Source organism: Megalops cyprinoides, chromosome 24 (genome assembly GCF_013368585.1).
Source record: "Megalops cyprinoides isolate fMegCyp1 chromosome 24, fMegCyp1.pri, whole genome shotgun sequence".
Classification (NCBI taxonomy): Eukaryota; Metazoa; Chordata; class Actinopteri; order Elopiformes; family Megalopidae; genus Megalops; species Megalops cyprinoides.
This window is the reverse complement of record NC_050606.1, coordinates 5,424,819-5,445,919: the sequence shown is the minus strand read 5'-3', so window position 1 is coordinate 5,445,919 and position 21,101 is coordinate 5,424,819. Positions and strand designations below refer to the sequence as shown.

General features: G+C 49.0%; 1 protein-coding gene across 1 annotated transcript in view; it reads left to right on the top strand.

Moving 5' to 3' along the window:
- The window catches only part of LOC118770968 (FYVE and coiled-coil domain-containing protein 1-like), a 28,990-nt gene extending 9,538 nt beyond the window's left edge, over positions 1-19,452 (top strand). The window contains exons 6-18 of the mRNA XM_036518766.1: positions 878-1,021; positions 3,192-3,285; positions 4,094-6,145; positions 6,510-6,602; positions 7,517-7,614; positions 8,261-8,428; positions 9,018-9,161; positions 10,698-10,897; positions 11,644-11,797; positions 16,620-16,721; positions 16,890-17,100; positions 17,972-18,081; positions 18,233-19,452. Coding sequence (XP_036374659.1) covers positions 878-1,021; positions 3,192-3,285; positions 4,094-6,145; positions 6,510-6,602; positions 7,517-7,614; positions 8,261-8,428; positions 9,018-9,161; positions 10,698-10,897; positions 11,644-11,797; positions 16,620-16,721; positions 16,890-17,100; positions 17,972-18,081; positions 18,233-18,308 — 3,646 coding nt within the window. The 3' untranslated portion in view covers positions 18,309-19,452. The remainder of the gene's footprint in view (positions 1-877; positions 1,022-3,191; positions 3,286-4,093; positions 6,146-6,509; positions 6,603-7,516; positions 7,615-8,260; positions 8,429-9,017; positions 9,162-10,697; positions 10,898-11,643; positions 11,798-16,619; positions 16,722-16,889; positions 17,101-17,971; positions 18,082-18,232) is intronic.
- The last annotated feature ends 1,649 nt before the right edge of the window (positions 19,453-21,101 follow it).

The window sequence follows — 21,101 nt, the reverse complement described above, 5'->3', positions numbered from 1 at the left end:
ACACGTGGGGTCATTAAAAAAACATTGAGGTTTCAGAGTGGCTGAGCGAGCAGCAGTTGCCGTCTGTACTTTGTGATTCTGTACGTAAAATTTTTATTTGATGTTTGATTTTGAAACTAGCTTTTAAGTTGTGGAGATATATTTGGTATGCAAGTGAGAAGTGTTTGATGAAAGTGTTTGCAACATATTTGGAAAGGTTTTTCAGTAAAGGTTTTCAACTTTCCAGAATTGCTTGTTTTAACAAAAAAATACTTAAGATCTTAACACAACATATGAATTTGTCCCTTGGACTGGACAAAACTTCCATACAACAGTCCACTGCAATCTACAGTTCAATGATCATGGTCAGGTTACTATAAGACAACACCAATGCTCTGTTGGAGTGGTCAGTGTGCATTGGAGTATGTCAGTGTACAGTAGATTTACTCCAGAACAATCAACAACAGTAAATGTTAACCATAGGACAAATCACTTAACTCTAAGACAGGGAAGTTTACTGCCGGATACAGTTTACTACTGGACAGGAACTGTATCTGTGTGCAGTAATGTACCGAGGGTATGTATGGTGGGTAATGTATAAATATGTGTGGTTCAGTTGCCTTTTTGTGTTGTTTTAACTTTTAACGTTTAACTGTCTCTGATTCCTCACTTTTCTCTCGCACTCCCCCTCTCTCTATACCTCTCTCTTTCTCCTCCCTTTTCTCTCTCTTTCTCCTTACTTTCCTTCCTTTAATCTCTGTTTCTCTCTCTCTTTCTGTTTCTCCCTCGCTCTCTCCTCTTTCACCTCCTTCTTTGTCTTTCTTTTTCTCTCTCTCCCTTTCTCTCCGCACTCTCCCTCCCTCTCTCTCCGTTTTCCTCCCCCTCTCTCTCCTTACAGTGATTGGTACTACTCGCGTAGCCCGTTCCTGAAGCCCCAGCTAAACGTCGACATCATCAACCACCTGTACGAGCTCAACGAAATCCAGTTTGACGTTGCGTCCAGAGGGCACGACTTAGACTCCGCCTGGCCAACGTTCGCCAGGTAGCCCTTTCAGCGTCGGATCCTCACCACCAAAGGGTTAACGTCAGGACAGTGCAGCTGCGGAATTGCATGACAGCTAAAATCCCTTCGTTTCTACATCATTTAACACATCATTTAACAGAAATAGGATCCAGAGGAAGTACAACTGAGGGAGAGTACAGAGTTAAAGTGAAATCAGTCGGCAGGAAGCAACAGTAGATGCAAAATATTAATACGGGCGAATATGCAAAACATTAACGAGACAGCCCTGCTCCTATTAATGTTCCAGTTTTAGACTAGCAATATCAATATTTAAATGTTGCAGTGTTTATAATTGACATCAGTGGGCTAACTGTGAAATTTATTAGTTGTCAATGTTTTGGGGGAGGGCATAGGCCCACAGCTATGTTGTTTTATCAAATTAATTGACAAAATTAAAGGACAGATCAAGTCAAATGCACTGCAAATGCTGTATGTCAAGTAGTGATGAGGAGCAGGGCTCGGTACGGTTCGATTCCCCACTGGGGCACTGCTGCTGTAGCCTTGGGCAAGGTACTTAACCGACAGTCGTCTCAGTAAATATCCAGCTGTATAAATGGATAACATGTAAAAACTGTAACCTATGTAAGTCGCTCTAGATAAGAGCGTCTGATAAATGACATTAATGTTGTGTAGTCTTCTGACTTTTATTTTTTCCCAGCTTGTGCGACTGTAGAGGCCCCCTGTCCTCTCTGTCATGTGCAGTGTGTCTGTGATGAACGGATTTAAACTGCTCTCGGGTTATTCCCTGGAAAAGCATAAACCCAGGGACCGTGTTCATTTTGACAGCCTGAGCATTCATTAGTCAGCAAAACCCCCCAGTTAGCGTGTTTCCAGCACTTCTCTTTGCGCTGACTTCCCCGGAATCTTATTTCTTTCAGATGGTGCGGAAAGGGTGGGATTTTAGCGCCCGTTTCTGAGAATCGGCGTGAATTGTGATGCCAGTTAAGCAGAAATGAGGAGCAGTCTGTGCGGGTGAGCAGGAAGGACATGGTGTTTCCGTCAGGCGGTTTCCTCTGCGGGACACGCCCAGCAGCGCCCAGCAGTGCGTGCTTCCTAGTCCCTCGGCTCGCCAGCGCAGCGTCAGAGAGCACCGGTTTCCTGCTTTCTGTTCCCTGTCTGACGGCATTTTGGCTCTTGGCTTTGTTACAGTGCGCGAGTGAACGAGAGGAGTGAGCGAGGGACTCTGTGTTTGACGTGACGGCACAGAAGGACATACTTAAGGAGAAAGGGGTGTTATTTGGGAGCACGCTTGAGACAAGCTGTGCCGTCATCGTTCAGCGTCATTCAAGTGCCGTGGCTTGTGAGGAAGCAAGAGTGACCAAAAAAAAAAAAAAAAAAAAATGACACAACTGTGCGCAAGCTCACGGAGACGGCCAGAGCAATAACATCTGGAAATGATGTCAGAATTGCTGCTAACAGTGATCTAAGAGTGGCTAACACCGCACAGTTTTGAAGAATCACATCTTCTCCTGCACTGATTTTTCCAGTTATTTGCAAGCGCAGTTTCGAAACTGACAGCACAGCCAATCGACAGGAAGTAAGCTTAGATGCAAAATATCAGTATGGCCTAGTATGCAAAACAGTTCTGCGCCATTAATCTTCTTGTTATAGACAAGCAGTGTTAGTATTTAAATGTTGTGGTGTTCATAATTGACATCAACGGGCTGACTGAAATGTTGTAGTTTTAAATGTTTTGGGGGAGGGCGTAGGTGTGTGTTGCCTTATCAAATAAATTAACAGAATTAATTGACAGATCTAATCAAATCCACTGCAAATGCTGCACGAAAAGCGCAATTACCACAGTTACCCTGTTTTTCACTGTAGACTCAGTGATCACACTGAGTGATGGAAACGTGGGGCTCTGGGCCTGCCCACTGGGAGTTGTGTATTGTATATGCTTAGCTGTGTTGTCGATGGTGATAATCATAGTGATAGTCATAATCCTTTATTAATCTTTCATAATGCCAAAGCACAACTCCCAAGTGCGGTTTCCACGGTCATGTGGCAGGTAAAGTGAGCGGTGTGATGGACCGTGTTTCAGTGGTCGTGTTTTCAATCTGACCGCGGCTGACATCGGTCATCGGGCAGAATAGCATAGACCAGCGTGTGTGTCCTGAGGGTGAGCGTGTGGTGTGGGCGTGTCTTGCAGGAGGACTCTGGGATTGGCCAGCCCACCTGGCCAGCCGTGGAAGACGCCCAGTCGTAGCTCCAGCATCAACAGCCTTGCCAGCACCTTCTCCCAGGTGAGTCTGCGTCGCTGACAACTGATCGCTCATCTGTCTTCCGAGCAGCGGCACGGAGACGGCTCTGCACAGAGTCACGAGTAGCTGAAGAACTGTAAATAAATTTCGTGTAAGAGATTGTGAAAGGTCAGCCAGTCAAAATAGCCTTTTTGGACAAGCTGAGGAGGCAAACTAAGAACCACAGGCAGAAGCAACTGCGTGCAAACTGGAGCAAACTGCTGAAGCCTTTTATAAAGGTCACGTCAGTTAATACATCTTCTAATCCTCTAGATGGCGCTGTTCGCCACTTCTGATAACAGGAAGGTGTTTCAACACAGCTTTTCAATCTCTGTAGTGGCCTGGATAAGATACTTAATGCAAGCGTGATTAGCCCGTATTTTATAATATTGGGTTAGATTTAAAGATGAACATTTGAAATGTACTGAGTAAATTTACTGTGAAACAGGCTCCAGGCTCCCTTCACGGAGGGGTGGTCTGGGTTTGCAGTGTCATGCAGGTGGAATTTGGGGGTAAAGTTCAAGTTCGGTCACTTCCTATCGTCCGAATGGTTAAAAAAAAAAAAAAAAACAGCAATTGATGCAAGTTGCTCTGGATAGGCGTGTCTGCTAAATGGCAGTAAGGTAAAAAATAATGTAATTCCATTGACATGACCATTCACATTGACATGACCATCACATAGTAATAGTAGTATTCCATTCACGTGACCTGAAAGGAGGGCAGTGATGTCTGTCGGTGAGGTCAAAGGTTACAGCGGGCGCGCGGGGCTGATAAGCACTGACTGTGGCACGTCTCACCCCCCTTTCCGCAGGCGCCCGAGTTCCTCTCCAGCCCGGACTGCAGCCACGCCTTCCTGAGCGACCCGAGCGAGGCGCCCAGCGGCAGCGCGGCCGAGGACCTGCGCGTGGAGCTGGACCAATCGGAGCTCAGGCAGCGGGAGCTGCAGGAGCGCCTGCGGGGGCAGGAGGAGGAGGCGGCCGAGCTGCGGGGCGTGGTCAAGGAGCTGCGCCGGCAGCTGGAGGACAGGCTGAGGGAGGCGGAGAGGGAGCGCGAGGAGAGGGCGGGGCTGGCGGAGAGACTGGGGGAGGAGGTGAGGCGCAAGGAGGCCGACCTGAGGGAGAGCGAGGCCAGGCTGGAGGCGCTAAGAGAGAGAGCTGCGCGGGAGAGCTCCGAGGCCCTCCGGCAGGCGGAGGAGCTGCAGGGCGCCATCGGCAGGCTGCAGGGGGCGCTGTCGGGCAAGGAGAAGGAGTCCGGCGACCTGCAGGGGCAGCTGCAGGAGTTGCACAGCTCCCTGGAGGCCCGGGAGAGGCAGGCGGAGGAGCTGAAGAGGAGGACGCAGGAGGAGAAGGAGGAGCTCCTGCAGAGGTACAGTAGTCTGAAGGACTCCCTGGAGGGCCAGCTTCAGGACCTCACAGAGCAGCTCAGGGCCAAGGAGAAGGAGCTGTCCGCCAGCGCCAGGAGGGTGCAGGACCTGGAGAAGCAGGTGGAAAGCCTAGCAGGCGAGAGGGACGGCCTGAGGGGCAGCCTGGCCGAACTGGAGGGCAGCCTCAAGGAGCAGGCCGAGAAGACGGGGGAGTACAAGGCCCAGTGCGCCAGCCTGACGGAGCGCAACGGCAAGCTGCTGGAGACGGCCAAGAGGAACGAGGAGGCCAAGCGGGAGCTGGCGGAGAGCAGGGCGGCCCTGGAGGGCGAGCTGGCGGCCCTGCGGGCGTCGGAGAAGCAGCTGAGGGGCCAGCTGGAGGACGGCGCCGTCTCGCTGGACGAGCGGGAGAGGAAGCTGAGGGAGGAGAACCGGCGGCTGGACGAGAGCTTCCAGAAGGCCGCGCTGCAGAGGGAGGCCGCTGAGGGTGCGGCGAGGACGCTGGAGCGGGAGAGCGGGGAGCTCAGGGAGGAGCTGGTCGCTGCCAAGGCCGCCCTGGTGATCACGCAGGACCAGCTGCAGGCAGCCAGTGGCCGGATCCCCCAGCTGGAGAGGACGGAGGAGGACCTTCAGGCCCGGCTGCAGGAGGAGGCCGGGCGGTGCGCGGAGCTGCAGGGCCGGCTGGAGGCACTGGGGATGGAGAAGGACGAGGCGGAGGCGGGGCTGAAGGAGACGCTGAGGCGGGAGGCGCAGGAAGCGGCGTCCCGGCTGTCGCTGGCGGAGGGCCAACTGGAGCTGAACGCGCGCGAGGTCTCCAGGCTGCAGGACGAGGTGGTGGAGCTGAGGGCCAAGCTGCGGGGCGCTGCGGAAACAGAGGGGAAGGCCCGGGCCCAGCTGGAGGTGGCGGAGGCCTCTCGGGAGGAGCTGAGGGCCCTGGCGGAGCAGCTGCAGGGCCAGCTGGAGGAGCTGAACCGCGGGCACGTGGAGGAGCTGCAGCGCTGCAAGCTGGAGGAGGAGGCGCTGGCGGCGGAGAGGGACGGCGAGGCCCGGGCCCGGGCCGACCTGGCCTCCGAGGCCGCCGGCCTCAGGGACGAGCTGGCCTCCCTCAAGCAGCACAACAAGAAGCTGGCGCTGGAGGTGGGCGAGGCCAGGGACGGCCTCCACCGGGCCAACACGGAGATGGCCGAGCTGGGCATCACCGTCTGTGCCCTGACCTCGGAGAATGAGGAGGCGCGGCAGAAGTGGGCCAGCGTCTCCGCCCGACTGCAGGAGCTGGAGGAGGAGGGGGCCCGGGAGGTAGACCGGCTGACGGCCAGCATGGAGGCCCTGCAGGAGGAGAACGCCGCCCTTCGGGGGGAGCTGGAGGAGGTGGAGAGCCTCCGGGCCACGGTCCAGGAGCTGCAGGGAAGGCTGGAGCGGGCCGAAACCGAGGCCCGCGAGGAGGTCACCGCCATCAAGTTCCAGATGAGCAGCGAGACCATGAGCCACCAGAACCAGCTCCAGGTAAACGGGCTCCCTGGCACAACCCAGACTGCACCAAACTCGTAATTGCAACGTAAAATTGCAACATTGCAGCAATGTTTCCGCTACCACAACCACACAGAGACATTGTGAGAACCTCGTGTTGTGCTTTTGCTCCACAAGGCATGCATGCTTGTTTCATTGTTATCGCACAATTGCATTTTTCACAGATTTCATAAGCATTTTATCCTCAGAGGAGGGTCTAGGAAGTATGCGCACGCTGAATTCTTAAACAGTCAGCAGATTCCAAAAGCACACAGAACCCCAATTAGCAAAAAGCTTGTAAAAAGTCAGGAACTCACCATGAATGGTCAGGTCATGAGCCATTTTTTTCCCCTGTCTGCAGAGCCAGACTGAAGAGCTGGTGGGTGTGAGGGCGGAGCTGGAGGCGGAGCATGAGAGGGCGAAGCTTCTGGAGGCCAAAGTGTGTGAGCTGGAGGTGTGTGTGCACCCAGGGCAAAAAGCAAAACATTCATCTCAGCTGTGCACCTTGCGGTAAACCCAGGGAAGGCTTGGGCAATATGCCTGCAATGGGCTTTTCCATTTGATTCAGCGCACAGATTGAGACTTTCCCTGGCATCTGTTATCAAATATATTAACTTTTTCTACAAAATTTTTAATTTTTAAGAACCATTGAGATACACAGTACTTGTTAAATGGTAATTGTGAGGGAAAAGTTCCTCATCCACTTGAACTTGAAAAAAAAATGACTGCGAGATACAGACAGCATAATGTCGTGTTAGTTTGCTGTTGAAAGGTTTTGCCACTTTATACTCCTTTCCAATTTAGTGGCACATACACACACACACACGAAATGGTCTACTGCACTCTCATTGTGTCCTTTGTTAACGGTCGGGAGGCAGAATGAGACTCTTGAACTGTAATTGCTGAACCACGAGTGGACATTTTATCAGTTTACTTCTAATGAAGTAGGACGTGACTCTGAACCTTGGACCATTGTTGCAGTAGCTTTTTTTGGTCACGGGCTGTGGTAGCGCTGACATTTCTTCCACACATTGCATAAGTAAAATGTTCCAGCACGAGTTCTGCCATTTATGTGTGTGCTGAGGATTGTGCTGTCATTGCCACGAGTGCATTTTGCTAGTCACTCTCTGAGTCAAACAGGGTTTCAGAACTGTAATATGGAACATTTTTTTTTTTCGCTGTTTGATTTGTTGTTTGGCTGTAGTTGGGTCAGTGATACTTTGTGTGCCCATGTTAATTTGATGTTTTGTGTGTGTGTGCGTGTGTCCGTATGTGTGCGCGTGTCCGTGTGTGTGCGTGTCTGTGTGTGTGTGTGTGTGTGTGTGTGTGTGTGTGTGTGTGTGTGTGTGTGTGTTTGAAACTCTAAAGGCTGCTAACAGCGCAAGCTCTCAGCAGCTGCAGGAGAAAGGCCTCCACATCTCTCAGTCTGAGGTGCAGTTGCAGAGCCTGAGAGAGAGCTTAGCCAGGTGAGCTTAGCCAGCACTTCCCCTACACCCTGCCCTACACCTCTGTTTTTCAGAAGCGGCTCTGTAGCTCACAACCCCGGTACCCTTTCAGAATGATTCAGCTGTCCGCTGTATCTGTCACGCTGTGGAGCTCACCTCAGAACATACACTGTGTTTGCAGTCTTTAATATGTGTTCTGCAATGCATAGCTACACACAGTTACAGTGACACAAGCAGCAATATTATGTGTGCAGTATGTTTTGACAGTATTTGAATTATACGCTTAATTTTTTATACTGTATCTAAAATATTTTGCATTTTATAGTCAAACAGATTTATTTAAATCAGTCTCTCTCAGAATCTCTTTAAGAGTGGTGCTGGACCAGGGGGAGTGGCCTAGGACAGTCATTCAGTTCAAAAGGGATTTATTGATATGACAGTGACCAAGACATTTTCCAAGGCATGAATGCAGCCAAAAATCGTGAAACAGATAAGATTGTAAACGCAGCAGGATTATATCATATATATAATAGTAAGCATGTAATAGAAAAGCATAGCTGTCCCCTCCCACGGCCCCTCTCCCTGAGTCCTTGAGAGCGTAGGTGGCAGGTCTCTGTGTGAGAAGTGGGCCGGCAGCGGGGTGTGTCTCTGTGTCTCTGTGTCTCAGGAGGGAGGCGGAGCTGGCCGAGGCTCGGAGCGACAGCGAGGAGCTGCGCAGATCGCTGGACAGAGCCGCGGCAGAGAAGCAGGCCTGCGACATGAAGACCTCGGCCGAGATCGACGACCTGTACCGCACCAAGAAGAACCTGGAGGAGAGGCTCATCCAGCTCATCATGTAGGTCGCTCCAGAGGCCTCAGTAATGATGATAATAGCAATGATAATAACAATAATAATAATCATAATTGTCATCATCATCATCACGATCACGAACGTCTCTGCCCCCCCCCCCCCCTCCCCCAGTCATTCCAGAGGCTTCAATAATAATATTGATCATAATATGATCTAAAGTATTGTTGTCATCATAACAATAATAATAATGATAATCAAAAAACACATGTCATTCCTGTCTATTTTGTCCCGCTCAGTAGAGAAGAACTCTGTCCTGGTCACCCTGCTAGCCACTTTGTTAACAGGGTTAATTGAAGTTCTTTGCCCTCTCTCTGCAAGGTTATCACAAATTAGAACTCTCCCGGTTCTACTGAGGCAGCGTTGGCCTTGGGCTTTTTCCTTAGTTGAGATAACGTTGTGGAAACGTTAGACTGCTGCTTCGTTGAGCGGCTGCTTGTACCTGACCGAGGGGGCGGGGCTCCCCCATGGCCAGGTGGCTCGTAGACCAGCCCTCCCTCGCCTCCGGAGGGTGTGTCCGGCCCAGCGGTTCCTCGTGACGTCTGTGGTCCTCAATGACGTGTGTCGCCCCCTGCAGGGAGAAGGACGCGCTGTGGCAGAAGTCTGACGCCCTGGAGTTCGAGCAGAAGCTGCGGGCGGAGGAGGTGATGGAGCGCGACCCGGCGCACTGCGTCGGCTGCCAGAGCCAGTTCAGCTGGTGGCTGCGTCGGCACCAGTGCGGGTGAGTCTGGGATTGCTGGCGTCCGCGCGTGTAACACACATCGAAGAAGAAGGCGGCAGCACAACGTACTGGTAAAGGAGCAGGACTCATAACCCAAAGGTTGCCGGTTCGATTCCCCACGGGGGCACTGCTGCTGTACGCTTAACCTACAATTACTTAACCCACTATTAGTATCAGTAATCAGTAAATATCTAGCTGTATAAATGGATAACATTGTAAAAAAACTGTAAAAAACATTGTAACTGATGTAAGTTGCTCTGGATTAGAGTGTCTGCTAAATGCTTATAATGTAATGTAATGTAAAGGCAGGTGAAGGGAAGAATGGATCATTAATGAATACTCCAGTTTCCCAATGGGAAACTCAAGCTGGCAAAGTGTCACAGTTAACATACATGTGTCCTCGTGGTTGGTTTGTTGATTGTGTGTGGCATAGTGGAAAGGAACAGGACTCGTAACCAAAAGGTTGCCAGTTCAATTCCCTGCTGGGGAACTGCTGTTCTTGGTACTTAAAGTACAATTGCCTCAGTAAATATCTAGTAATGTTTATTACTAAGTCATTCTGGATAAGAGCGTCTGCTAAATGGCAAAAATGTCATGTTTTGTAATGTTAGTGTAATGATTTTTTCTTTGAACTAATCAGCCCTGAAAGTTTCACTCTCTTCCTGAGTAAACAGCTTTGATCTTTCGATTGCAGCTTGATGTGAAAATGCACTAATAAGGGCATCGGGCAAAAAGGAAACGCAGCACCAGAGCAAAGGCTGTTCCTTCCTGCTCTCAGACTATATTCAGTATGGCATCGTTCACCTTGGAGTGAAGTGTGTTTGAATGAATGCAATAATAAGATCATATGTAACTCAAGCTTTATCTCTAGTCTGGCTTCCTCTCTGTCTGTCCTGTCTATCCCTATTTTCTATTTTAAAAAAAGCTCTCTGCACTAGTTTAGCACTTTACTCAGTATCTTACTGACCTCTTGTAGTACCTTTCGATAACTACACTTGGTGTTGTGATGCGCTCAGTTGGAATTTGCTAAATGACTTAATGTAAAATGTAATGTAAAATAACTTTTTTGGAACTTGAAAGAAATGAAACAGTAGTAGTCAAAGATGCAGTGAGAGAGAGAGAGGGGGAGAGAGGGGGAGAGAGAGAGGGGAGGGAGAGAGGGAGAGAGAGAGAGGAAAGGGAGAGAGAGAGGGGAGGGAGAGAGGGAGAGAGAGAGAGGGGGAGAGAGAGGGGGGGGAGGGAGAGAGGGGGAGAGAGAGGGAGAGGGAGAGACAGAGCGAGGGGGGGAGGGAGAGAGGGGGAGAGAGAGGGAGAGGGAGAGACAGAGAGAGAGAGGGGAGGGAGAGAGAGGGGAGGGAGAGAGGGGGAGAGAGGGGTGGGGAGAGGGTGAGAGAGAGAGAGAGAGAGACGGGGAGAGAGAGAGAGAGAGGGAGAGAGAGAGAGAGAGAGAGAGAGACTGAATAGCCGTAATAAAAAGTGAATCTGGCGCCCCCTGCATGTGGAGCTGGGCTGAGCGTGGCTGTGCTCTCTGGCCAGGCTGTGCGGAAGGGCGTTCTGCTACTACTGCTGCAGCCAGAGCGTGAGCGGCCAGGGCGTGAGGAAGGAACGCCGCTGCAGAGACTGCCACGCCCAGCACAGCGCCGCGACCGCCCGCCATCCGCAGGGCGACGCCCCCGACGCGCCCGACACGCCCACCAGCCCGCTGTCACCCTGCAGACCCCCCCACAGCAGCCCGGGTGAGGAGGAGTGCACATACACGGACACACACACACACACGTGCACGTACACATACTCACATACATACACGTTGATGTATACACACACAGATACATGCACACGCACATAAGCATACGTTTCCACAAACACACACACACATATACACACAGACAGACACCCATACATATACATGTACACATATACATACACATAGATGTATATACACACACACATACATTTACACACACACACTCTCTCTCTCTCACACACACACACACACACACACACACAGTACACAAAATAGGCACAATATGTTTATACACACATCCTCACATGATACAAACAGTAGCTGTCTCACACACTCATATTACTCAACTTCCAAGTAAAACCACACAAGTTGCGCAATGTCCCAGTTGTCGATTGCAGCAGTTGTGGGTGAGAGCGCTTCTCTGGTAGGAGTGACAGAAGTCTGCGGCGCACGGAAAGTACACGTTTATTCACACCTTTCATGTACAGTCTCAGACTGCAATCTCAGGAAGATGTTTCCGCAAACACACAGAGCGGTTTCAGCACTGTGTTGCAGTGTTCCAGTCCGGTGTGTAAGTTCAGCAAGTTTACCCCCCCCCCCCCCCCCCAAAAAGTGCCATTTATAGAAATGATAATGATGGTATGATGTTGATGACATGGTAAATGAGATGAAAGAATGTTTCCGGAAAGGGCGAAGCAGTTAAGTTTCACAGGTGCTGCTCTGACCCCTGGGCTTCAGGGATAGGGTGGGTGGCCAAGCCGGACGACGGCGTCTTCGACATCATCACGGAGGAGGAGGTGAACGGCGTCTACGACACGGAGTCTCTGACCCGCATGACAGGGGAGTGCCTCGGGGGGGAGCGAGACACCCAGCGGCAGGGGACACTGGAGCTGTAAGTACCGCTGACAGCGTGCGCACGCACTCACACGCACACACACATACACGCACACACACACACACACACACACACACATACACACACACACACACGCACTCACACGCACACACACATACACGCACACTCATACACGCACACACACGCACACACACATACACGCACACACACGCACGCACGCTCATACACGCACACACACACACACGCGCACACACGCACTCACACGCACATACACATACACGCACACACGCACTCACACGCACACACACATACACACACACACACACACACACACACACACACACACACACACACACGCACGCACGCACGCACGCTCATACACGCACACACACACGCACGCACGCTCATACACGCACACACACACGCACGCACGCTCATACACGCACACACACACGCACGCACACTCATACACGCACACACACGCACACACACATACACGCACACACACGCACGCACGCTCATACACGCACACACACACACACACGCGCACACACGCACTCACACGCACACACACATACACGCACACACACACGCACGCACGCTCATACATGCACACACACGCACACGCACACTCATACACGCTCATACATACACACACTGACACACACACATACATGCACACACTCACACACACGCACATACATACATATACACGCTCATACACACACACATACACACACACGCTCATACACGCACATACATACACACACTGACACACGCACATACATACACACACACACGCGCACATACATACATATACACGCTCCTACACACACACACACACTCTCATATACACACACACACACACACACACACACACATACACACGTACTCTCTCTCACACACACACACACACACACAAACACATGCACACACTCACAAACACATACATACACATACACTCATACACACACTCACACAAACACATACATACATACACACACACACATATATTTACACATAATTGCATGCACACACATACACACACTCAGGCAAACACTGTGTGAAATACACACTGAAATACACACGGACCTCAGACATGCATCATACACATGCATGCGGCACGCAGTTCATGTGTACAGACCTGCATGCAGGCGTGCATGCATTACAGACATGCATACATGCATTCACACATGCAGATTTTTAAAAAAAAATTTATTTTGCATTGTCAATTGCTGCAATTTGAGACTGATAAATCTTGCACTTTAAGACTTTCATTGAACAAATGCTGCTTCTCACTGAACAATTTTTGCTGCTGTGACCACTACTGTCTGTTTATCTTTTCGATTTTTTAAAGTCTTATTCCTTTCCTCACACTCTGTCACTTCATACTTATATATTAATTTACTTACTTTGTCTTTAATGATGTGTTATTTTGTGCTTTGATTTCATGATTGCTTTTTCCTGATTTTATTATTGTTGTTATTACCGAAGCGGGATCCGAGTACCTCTTTTCAGTCCCTGTCATGTACAACTTGTCCTGGAATGACAATAAAACATCCTTTATTCTTTCTCCTTTATCCAACTGCTGACGTGATCAACTGTAGTTTTCCTCTGGGCAGCAGTGTACAGCAATAGGTGATGAGCGGGGCCTGAAGACAGAAGGTTGCAGGGTCAGTTCCCTGGTGGGTCAGTTCTGTTGACTCCTTCCGCAGGGTGCTTCACCTGAATTGCTCGGAAAATATCAAGCTGTACAAATAGGTAATACGTTAAAAAAACTGTAAAGTGTGCATTTCGGTCTGGAAAAGGGTGTCTGCTAAGCAAATCTGTAACATAATCACAATGGTCCTTGCCTTCCACCGGGGGAAAAAACAATCCCAGCGTTCACGTTGAGGTGGAAGCATTTCCTGGATCAGAGTTTATTTTTCCAGACCCCTTTAAACATTTACACCTCGTGAGCAGAACCTTGGTCTTCTCCCTGAACTTGTGCCAGAAGAGGACGTAAATGATGGGGTTGGCGCAGGCGGAGAGGGTGGAGATGATGTAGGTGGTTTCCAGGCAGGAGTTGTGTTGGCTGAAAAAGTCCAGGCAGACGCAGATGTGGCGGGGCAGCTGGAAGACGTAGAAGGTGGTGAGGAGGGCGACCACCACCCAGCACACCTGGCGCTTCCTGACCAGCCCCGTCCCACAGACAGTCCTGAGGAGGCGGGCGTAGCAGGCCGAGATGACCAGCGCCGGGCCCATGAACGTCAGCGTGAACTGGGCCACGAAGGTGAAGAGGCCCAGGAGCCTCTGGTTCTTGTCGACGACGCATTGCAACGTGCTGTTCTTCTCTGCCACGGCCCGGTGCAGGACGGCGTCGGGGACGGAGCAGGTGACGGCCAGCGCCCACAGCAGGCTGTACAGCAGCTTCCTGGGGAGGCCTGGGCCCCGTTTGGCCTGCGCTCCCGCCCTGGACGTCGCCCGCGAGCGCGACACCGACAGGCACTGGTGTAGGGCGACGCAGGCCAGCAGGAGGATGCAGGCCGAGAAGGCGGCCTGGTTCAGGAAGGTCACCAAGCGGCACCCCACGTCGCCCAGCACCCACTGGGTCATGAAGAAGAAGTGGGTGACCATCAGCAGGATGTTGGCCACCGTCAGGTGCAGCAGGCACACCTCCGTATTGGAGGGGCGCTTCTTGAAAAACGCCGCCACGGCGATGAAGAGCCCGTTGCCCAGGAGACCCAGGGCGAAGGTGAAGGTGTAGAAGGCCATGATGAAGCCTCCATTTGGCAGCTGGGGCTGGTGCAAGGACTGGTTGCTTGCGTTTGACATCGAGTGGGTTTTGAAGCCTTCGAAATAAAGAAATGATTTCAGATAAGACAAACATTTATTTCATTCTTAAAATTTTGACATTTCGGAGACGCACATATCCAGAGCGAATTGCGTAGGTTATTTATTTATTTTTTTTTACATGGTATGCATTTATACAGCTGGATATTCACTGAGGCAATTCTGGGTTAAGTACCTTGCCCAAGGGTACAACAGCAGTGTCCCAGTAGGGAATCGAACCGGCAACCTTTCGGTTCATACTGTGTTGCCATACATGTAACAAATACCTTTTTCCCCTCTGTTCTCACATACTGTTGTTGCTGTTATTGCTGAATTACGGTGTACAATGCTGTACTTACAGTGTCATTTACAGTATACACACACAGAGGATTCATGTGAATTGCGTATCTTTGTGGGTGAAGTTCCTCATTAGTTAAATTGAAGCTATGCTTAGCAGTGTTAGCTAAGAAGTTTAGCAAATGAGATCACTGAATTTTGGAGTTAAATGTAGATGTAAATGTGGAAGTCCTTGCATCTGTTGCTTGTAATTTAAGTGTACAGTAAATTTAAGTGTACAGTGCTTTGTATATTGACACAGGCATTTCATATACCCTCAGACTGCACCAGATACACCAAATTTCTTGCCTCTAGTCATTTGCCACTCTCACCCCCATTTCAAAGTTATACAAAAACCTCAGGATAACATGTAAAAATGCATTCTGAAAATCATCCTGGATATCGGTCAGCTAAATGCATGTATAATATGAAATCATGTAAAAAAAAAATTTTTTTAAAAGTTGGATTTATAATAACTGCAAGACTTACCAGCAGCCAGTGTGGATTGTTGGTAGCACTTTGATTCGATCTCTAAGAGGTGGCTGTTTTATACGACTGAGGTCATTTTGTCCCATTGGTGTTTCCACGGAAACCCAATCTGTCTTCTTCTGTGAGCCCACCCCTTTTGAAGAGAGAGATGATTATCAGAAAGATTAACTACACACCTAGCAGAAATTAATCAGAAAAAACAGAAGCAGCTGGCTACAGGAACTTGCTGCGTGTGATTATGTGTGTCACTCCTTGGTTCTGTGGTGTTTTTCCTTTCTAGAGACACAGACATGCGCTCCAATAACAAGCTCAGTCAAGCAGTCAACCCAATCAGTATGAATGTCAGATTTATTGAAACATACGATTTACATCAGGATTTGTATGCTGCTTTTCAATTTTTTTTACTTCCCAAAAACAAGGTTTTCTTTTTCTTTGTAAAAACCACAGTAGTTCCTGTGGTCTAGAATGGTAGTTGTGTAAGAATTATTTCCTTTTTGGGCAACAGTGTGACAAAATGAATCTTAGATCTGTACATGCATGAGCAGCTGTTGATGATTTAGCTAGTTTAGATTTATTTAGCTCCTGAGAGCAGTGACACATACCCACCCCTCCCATGGAAAACAAAGGCTGTGAGTCATCGTCATCGTCATCGTCGGCTGGTGACATTGGGCTGTGATCGAAACCGCGTCATAGGGCTCAGCCTGCTCTCAAGACGAGCGCCTTACCTATTGAGCCACTCACTCACGCTGAGCCGACCCAGAGTGGGCCACCGGGCTCTACAGGGTACCATCTGCTGGCAGTCACAAACTAGTATTAGCCAATCAAAAGAATGTATGGTTGTTGGGTTGACTACAGAGATTCACTAGCAGGATATGCTGGTTCCACCCATATTGTGGTTTCTGAAGCCGTTCCCATCACTAGCAGTAGGACCCAGGGTTAGGAGGGCTCATGACTACAGCACTCTGCTTAGAACTGCTCCAGTATGTTCTCCCTGAGGCCAATTTGTTCAAATCACCAGCACTCCAAGTAAAGGCCAACTAATATTAAAGCACCATGTAAGTGTCCAGTGGCAGTACATTATACTTTTTAAATTTTGGCCCCACAGAAGCCAAAAAGTGCGACCACGTTGTGTTTTTTTTGTTCTTTGGTTGTTTCTTCTATGAGTAATCCCAGCAGGGGGCGCTGTACTGTCTCACACACACTCCTATGTCTTATTGTTCAGGAGCACCAGCACCAGCACAGACGCAACCCCAGATGACCCGGAGGAGCCGGCGGCTGTCGTGCAGGATGCTGAGATACACCTGCTGAAGTCAGGAGAACTCACGTGAGTCGGCCATTCTGCGCACCTGAAATTTACCTGCTGAAGTCAGGAGAACTCACGTGTTACTGTGATGTCATAGCTGTAACTGTGACGTTGTGGGCCTAACTGTGATGTTGTGGGTTTAATGGTGATGTTGTGGCTGTAACTGTGATGTCATGGCCTATGAGGCAGGCTGACGGTCCCCCTGACGGCCGAGGAGATTGCACAGTTCGGGGACGGCTCCCGGGAGCTCTTCATCAAGTCCAGCTGCTACAGCCTGATCCCCGTGACGGTGAGCGAGGCCGGGCACACCATCAGCTGGGTCTTCTCCTCCGAGCCCAAGAGCATCTCCTTCAGCGTGGTCTACAGGGAGACTCCCGACACTCCTCTGGAGCAAGCCAAGGTTAGCTCCCCCTGTGCGCCCTACACCCCCCACCCCGATTACGCACTTACCTCGCACACCCCCACCCTGATTGCACACAGAGCCCTCGCACCCCCGCCAGGGTTGCCTGCTGTCCACCAGGCTTCAACACTACACTGGCAGCTTGGTTATGTGACGTTACACTGTAAGTGCTGTGTCTGGTGCACATCTGGATAAGAGGGTGAAGCCTTGGGTGACTGCTGAGAGCACTGGGGTGGGGGGGAAGCAATACAAAAGGCACTGAGGGGTGAGGGGAGGGGAGACATGAAGGGGGGGGGAGAACTTCAGGAGGGGGGTGTCTCACTGGGGGACAGAAAGGAAGCAATTGTAACCTTTGTTCTTTAAAAATATCTGTACTGTTAAGTTTTTTTTTTTTATTACAGCATTAGAATAATGATTTCGAGGGGAGGTGTTGGGCCAGGGAAAAAAACACAGTTTATAGAAGTTACAAGCACAGATAGTGATAGTGGCTATACGTTTGTACAGGGAAGGTCTCCCTGTTGCCTTCCTTACCCTTTGACCACGCACATGACTCTGCAATCACTGATCAATGGCCAGCGGTATGGTGACTGTTGTTGGTCAGAAGGTTATTATTATTACCCACCTATAACCCCATTGACCTGTCAGGCTCTCCTCTCTGTTATCATTGGATAGGCTCTTTTCTTTTTTCATTCTTCTCATTGTTTAGTCTCTTCTCACTGTTCTCACTGGTCAGGATCTTTGTTCTCAAAAGTCCAGCTCGTCTCTCTCTACTTTCATTAGACCAGCTCCTCTCTCTGTTCTCATTGGTGGAGCTCTTCTCTTTGCCCTCACTGGTTTAGTCCTTCCCTGTGCTCCCATTGGTCCTCCCCAGGTTCTGATCCCGCTGACTCGCTGCAGCTCCCACAAGGAGACCATCCAGGGCCAGCTGAAGGTCAGGAACGCTGGGACGTACACCCTGATCTTCGACAACTCTTTCTCCAGGTAAGTTTCCCCCCCCCCCCACACAGGTGGCCTGTGTGGATCGCAATAACATGCTAAAGGAGGTCCTCCATATCCTCTTCACTGGCAGTTCATCGGTTAGCATTCGTTAGCTTTCTCCAGAGGTCTCATTTGTCTACCGCGCTCTCCGCAGGTTCATCTCGAAGAAAGTTCTCTACCGTTTGACGGTCGAGAAGCCCGTAATCTACGATGGAAGTGATATTTCATAAGCAGGACGTTTTCTCCTTCCTGCCCGTTTTCCTCCTATCCTCCCCCCTCCCTTAGCCCCCCCCCCCTTCCGACCAGAGCGGTGGTTCACCTTATCCGAAAATTGGAGAAGTGAAAAAGGGAACAGGCCGGCTTGGTGCAGATGCAAAATTCTCAGGCACTATGGCGTTATGCGTTATAAAATGCACTGCGTACGCCGTTGCTTGTCTGCCCTGCTCTCGATGCTCGAGGCGATACCTGAAGTTGACGGGACGTGTCACTGCCCGGTGCCAGGTTTCCATCTCGTTATCTGTCCACCTCAGACAAAAGAAAACCAAAATGAATCAGGCGGAAGAGAAGTGGGAGGGGGAATTGAATAGTTATGAACTCTAACATAGCTGGAAAACATGCTGTTGGGAAAATGCTGTTGCATGTAGCGTTAACCCGGAAACTATGCACTACAAAAGAATACCCACTGGTACCTATTCAACGTTTACATTCATGCTGATAATCTCCCTTAAAGGGAGAGAGTGAAGAAAATCTACAATAAGGGGAAGATAAAACTAGTGCACGCTGGAGCACGCTCGCTGGTGTTCACACGCACGTAGCACAGTGTCAGAGTGTGCAGAGCCGTGTCAAGCTACGTGACTGAGTGCTGGGAAACTTAAGCTAGATGGGTTTGTGGGATGTTGCATGAGTACAGCGTCTCTGCTTAGAAGTCATTCAGGAAACTGGGGGCTGATAAAAAAAAGTCATGTGAAGACTTGTACAGCCACACAGCAATGGAGTAAGGGAATTGCGTAATCAGAGTTTTTTTTTTTCCTTTATCTGTAAACTGCAATTTACAAAACTACCTGTGAATTGGGCTGACAGTGAAATACGTGCAAGCACAACAGCCACTTCAGCTCTGGGCCGTGTTAAATCCAGCCTGCCCTCTTGCTGGAAGTTACATGACCTAGTGCTGTTGACTGTTGCAGTTTGTACATAGAGCCAGTTGGCTGTCAGCAAGTGAAGAGAGATCTAGTTGTGTCAGGTGTGGAATTTGTTTATTTTTCAGTGGGTCAAAGTCTTGATCAAATTCACTGTAGAGACCTCCTCAGTAGCATTATGACCACGGATGTCTGTTACAATATTGAAATGGCGGGAGCTATGATGTTACATTACCATGAAATGTCAGATCTCTGTCTGCGTTAATTGTGTGCTAAGTGTGTGGTAGCAGAATGTCAGTTAACGACTTAGTAATCATTCACAGAATATTGAAAAGAAAATGTTAGAGGTCAGCTGCTTTAAACACTGTTTCTGTGGCTCTGTAGGTACTGTGACATGGCGGGTTTTGTGAGCTTTGTCGCTCTGAATGGAGGTTTTTATGTTTATATTGAGAAACAATTGTAAGCACACATGCGTGCCCACAGACACACACACGTTTCAGTTTTGTTCAGGTTCAGAATGCAGGGTTATTATACTCTTTTACCTCTGACTCTATGAAATCTCTGACCCTCTGAAATCCATTTACTGTCACTCTTAATACTTTGAGTCCTTTACGAATTTCTCAGGTACAAAAATGCAGTCAGTAAGCACTGTAGGTGTTGCCACAGTAATGATGTGGCAATATATATGTCTGCTGTAGGAAGGAAAGGGTTTGTTTTTCTTTGGAAATTTATTTAAAAAGGAGCGTCAGAGCTCAAAATTTGCACTCCTTTTGTACCTCTGGAAACCAAATGTGTAACGCTATCCACTGTCAGTTTTGACGCTAACTGTGCTTCATTCAGGGTCTGAGGTGAATCCTGCATAAACAGGATTTCACAGTATCTCTTTGCAATAAGGGCTGAATATAGAGGGGAAAAATAGAACCTGTTACTGGGAAAATAGGAATGAAGGAAATGCTCTATTTTATCTTGTTTGGATTACTAACTTGTGCATTTATGTAGAGCCAAAAATAGCAATATTGTCTGTTCAAAACATGCACTTTTTGACAAAAAAGACACATTTTAAGCTAAACCCATTAAGCCTTTAAAAAACTTTTCATAGTTTTTATGCAGCTCTTGAATTGTAGTTTATGAGGGATGTTATGGGATTAAGCAGTGCCCCCATATGGCCACACTGTAAATGAATGGTCGATACTGGAAATATTTGCTGTCACTGATTTTCATGTTTTGTAAGCTGCTTTATAAATGAACTGTCAATATCAGAAATATTTGCTGTCACTGATTTCCATGGTTTGTAAGCTACTTTATAAATGAATTGTCAATATCAGAAATATTTGCTGTCACTGATTTCCATGGTTTGTAAGCTACTTTATAAATGAATTGTCAAAATCAGAAATATTTGCTGTCACTGATTTTCAAGGTTTGTAAGCTACTTTATAAACGTTAATAAAAACTTGGATGAGGAGTTGTTTTTTTTTTCCTTTGCCTCTTGTAATGTGTACTCCTTTCTTGCTCCTCTAAGACCTTCAGATGCAGTAGTTTTTAGCATTGTCTAAAGTGTAGCAAAGTGGTTTCATCTAAGAGAACCTAAAGCAATTGGGTCAAGCCCAGTGAATTACACCGTGCTGGTTGAGACCTGTGGCTCAGTGCAAAAAGGGTTTTCCACTGGTTCCATCCATGGTCCTGGAGCCACCCAAAGCCACTGTAATCTCTTGACTGGAGAAACATCAGCATTTACGACTGTAGTGTGCAGCCTTTTGTAATGTGTTGCATCATTCTCCACTGCTACATAAGATCACATCATCACCCACTTCGGATTTTGTTTTTAGTTGTTGGGAAAATTGGGAAGTCAAACTTACTACCCACATGGCTCTCGAGAGCTCTAATGGG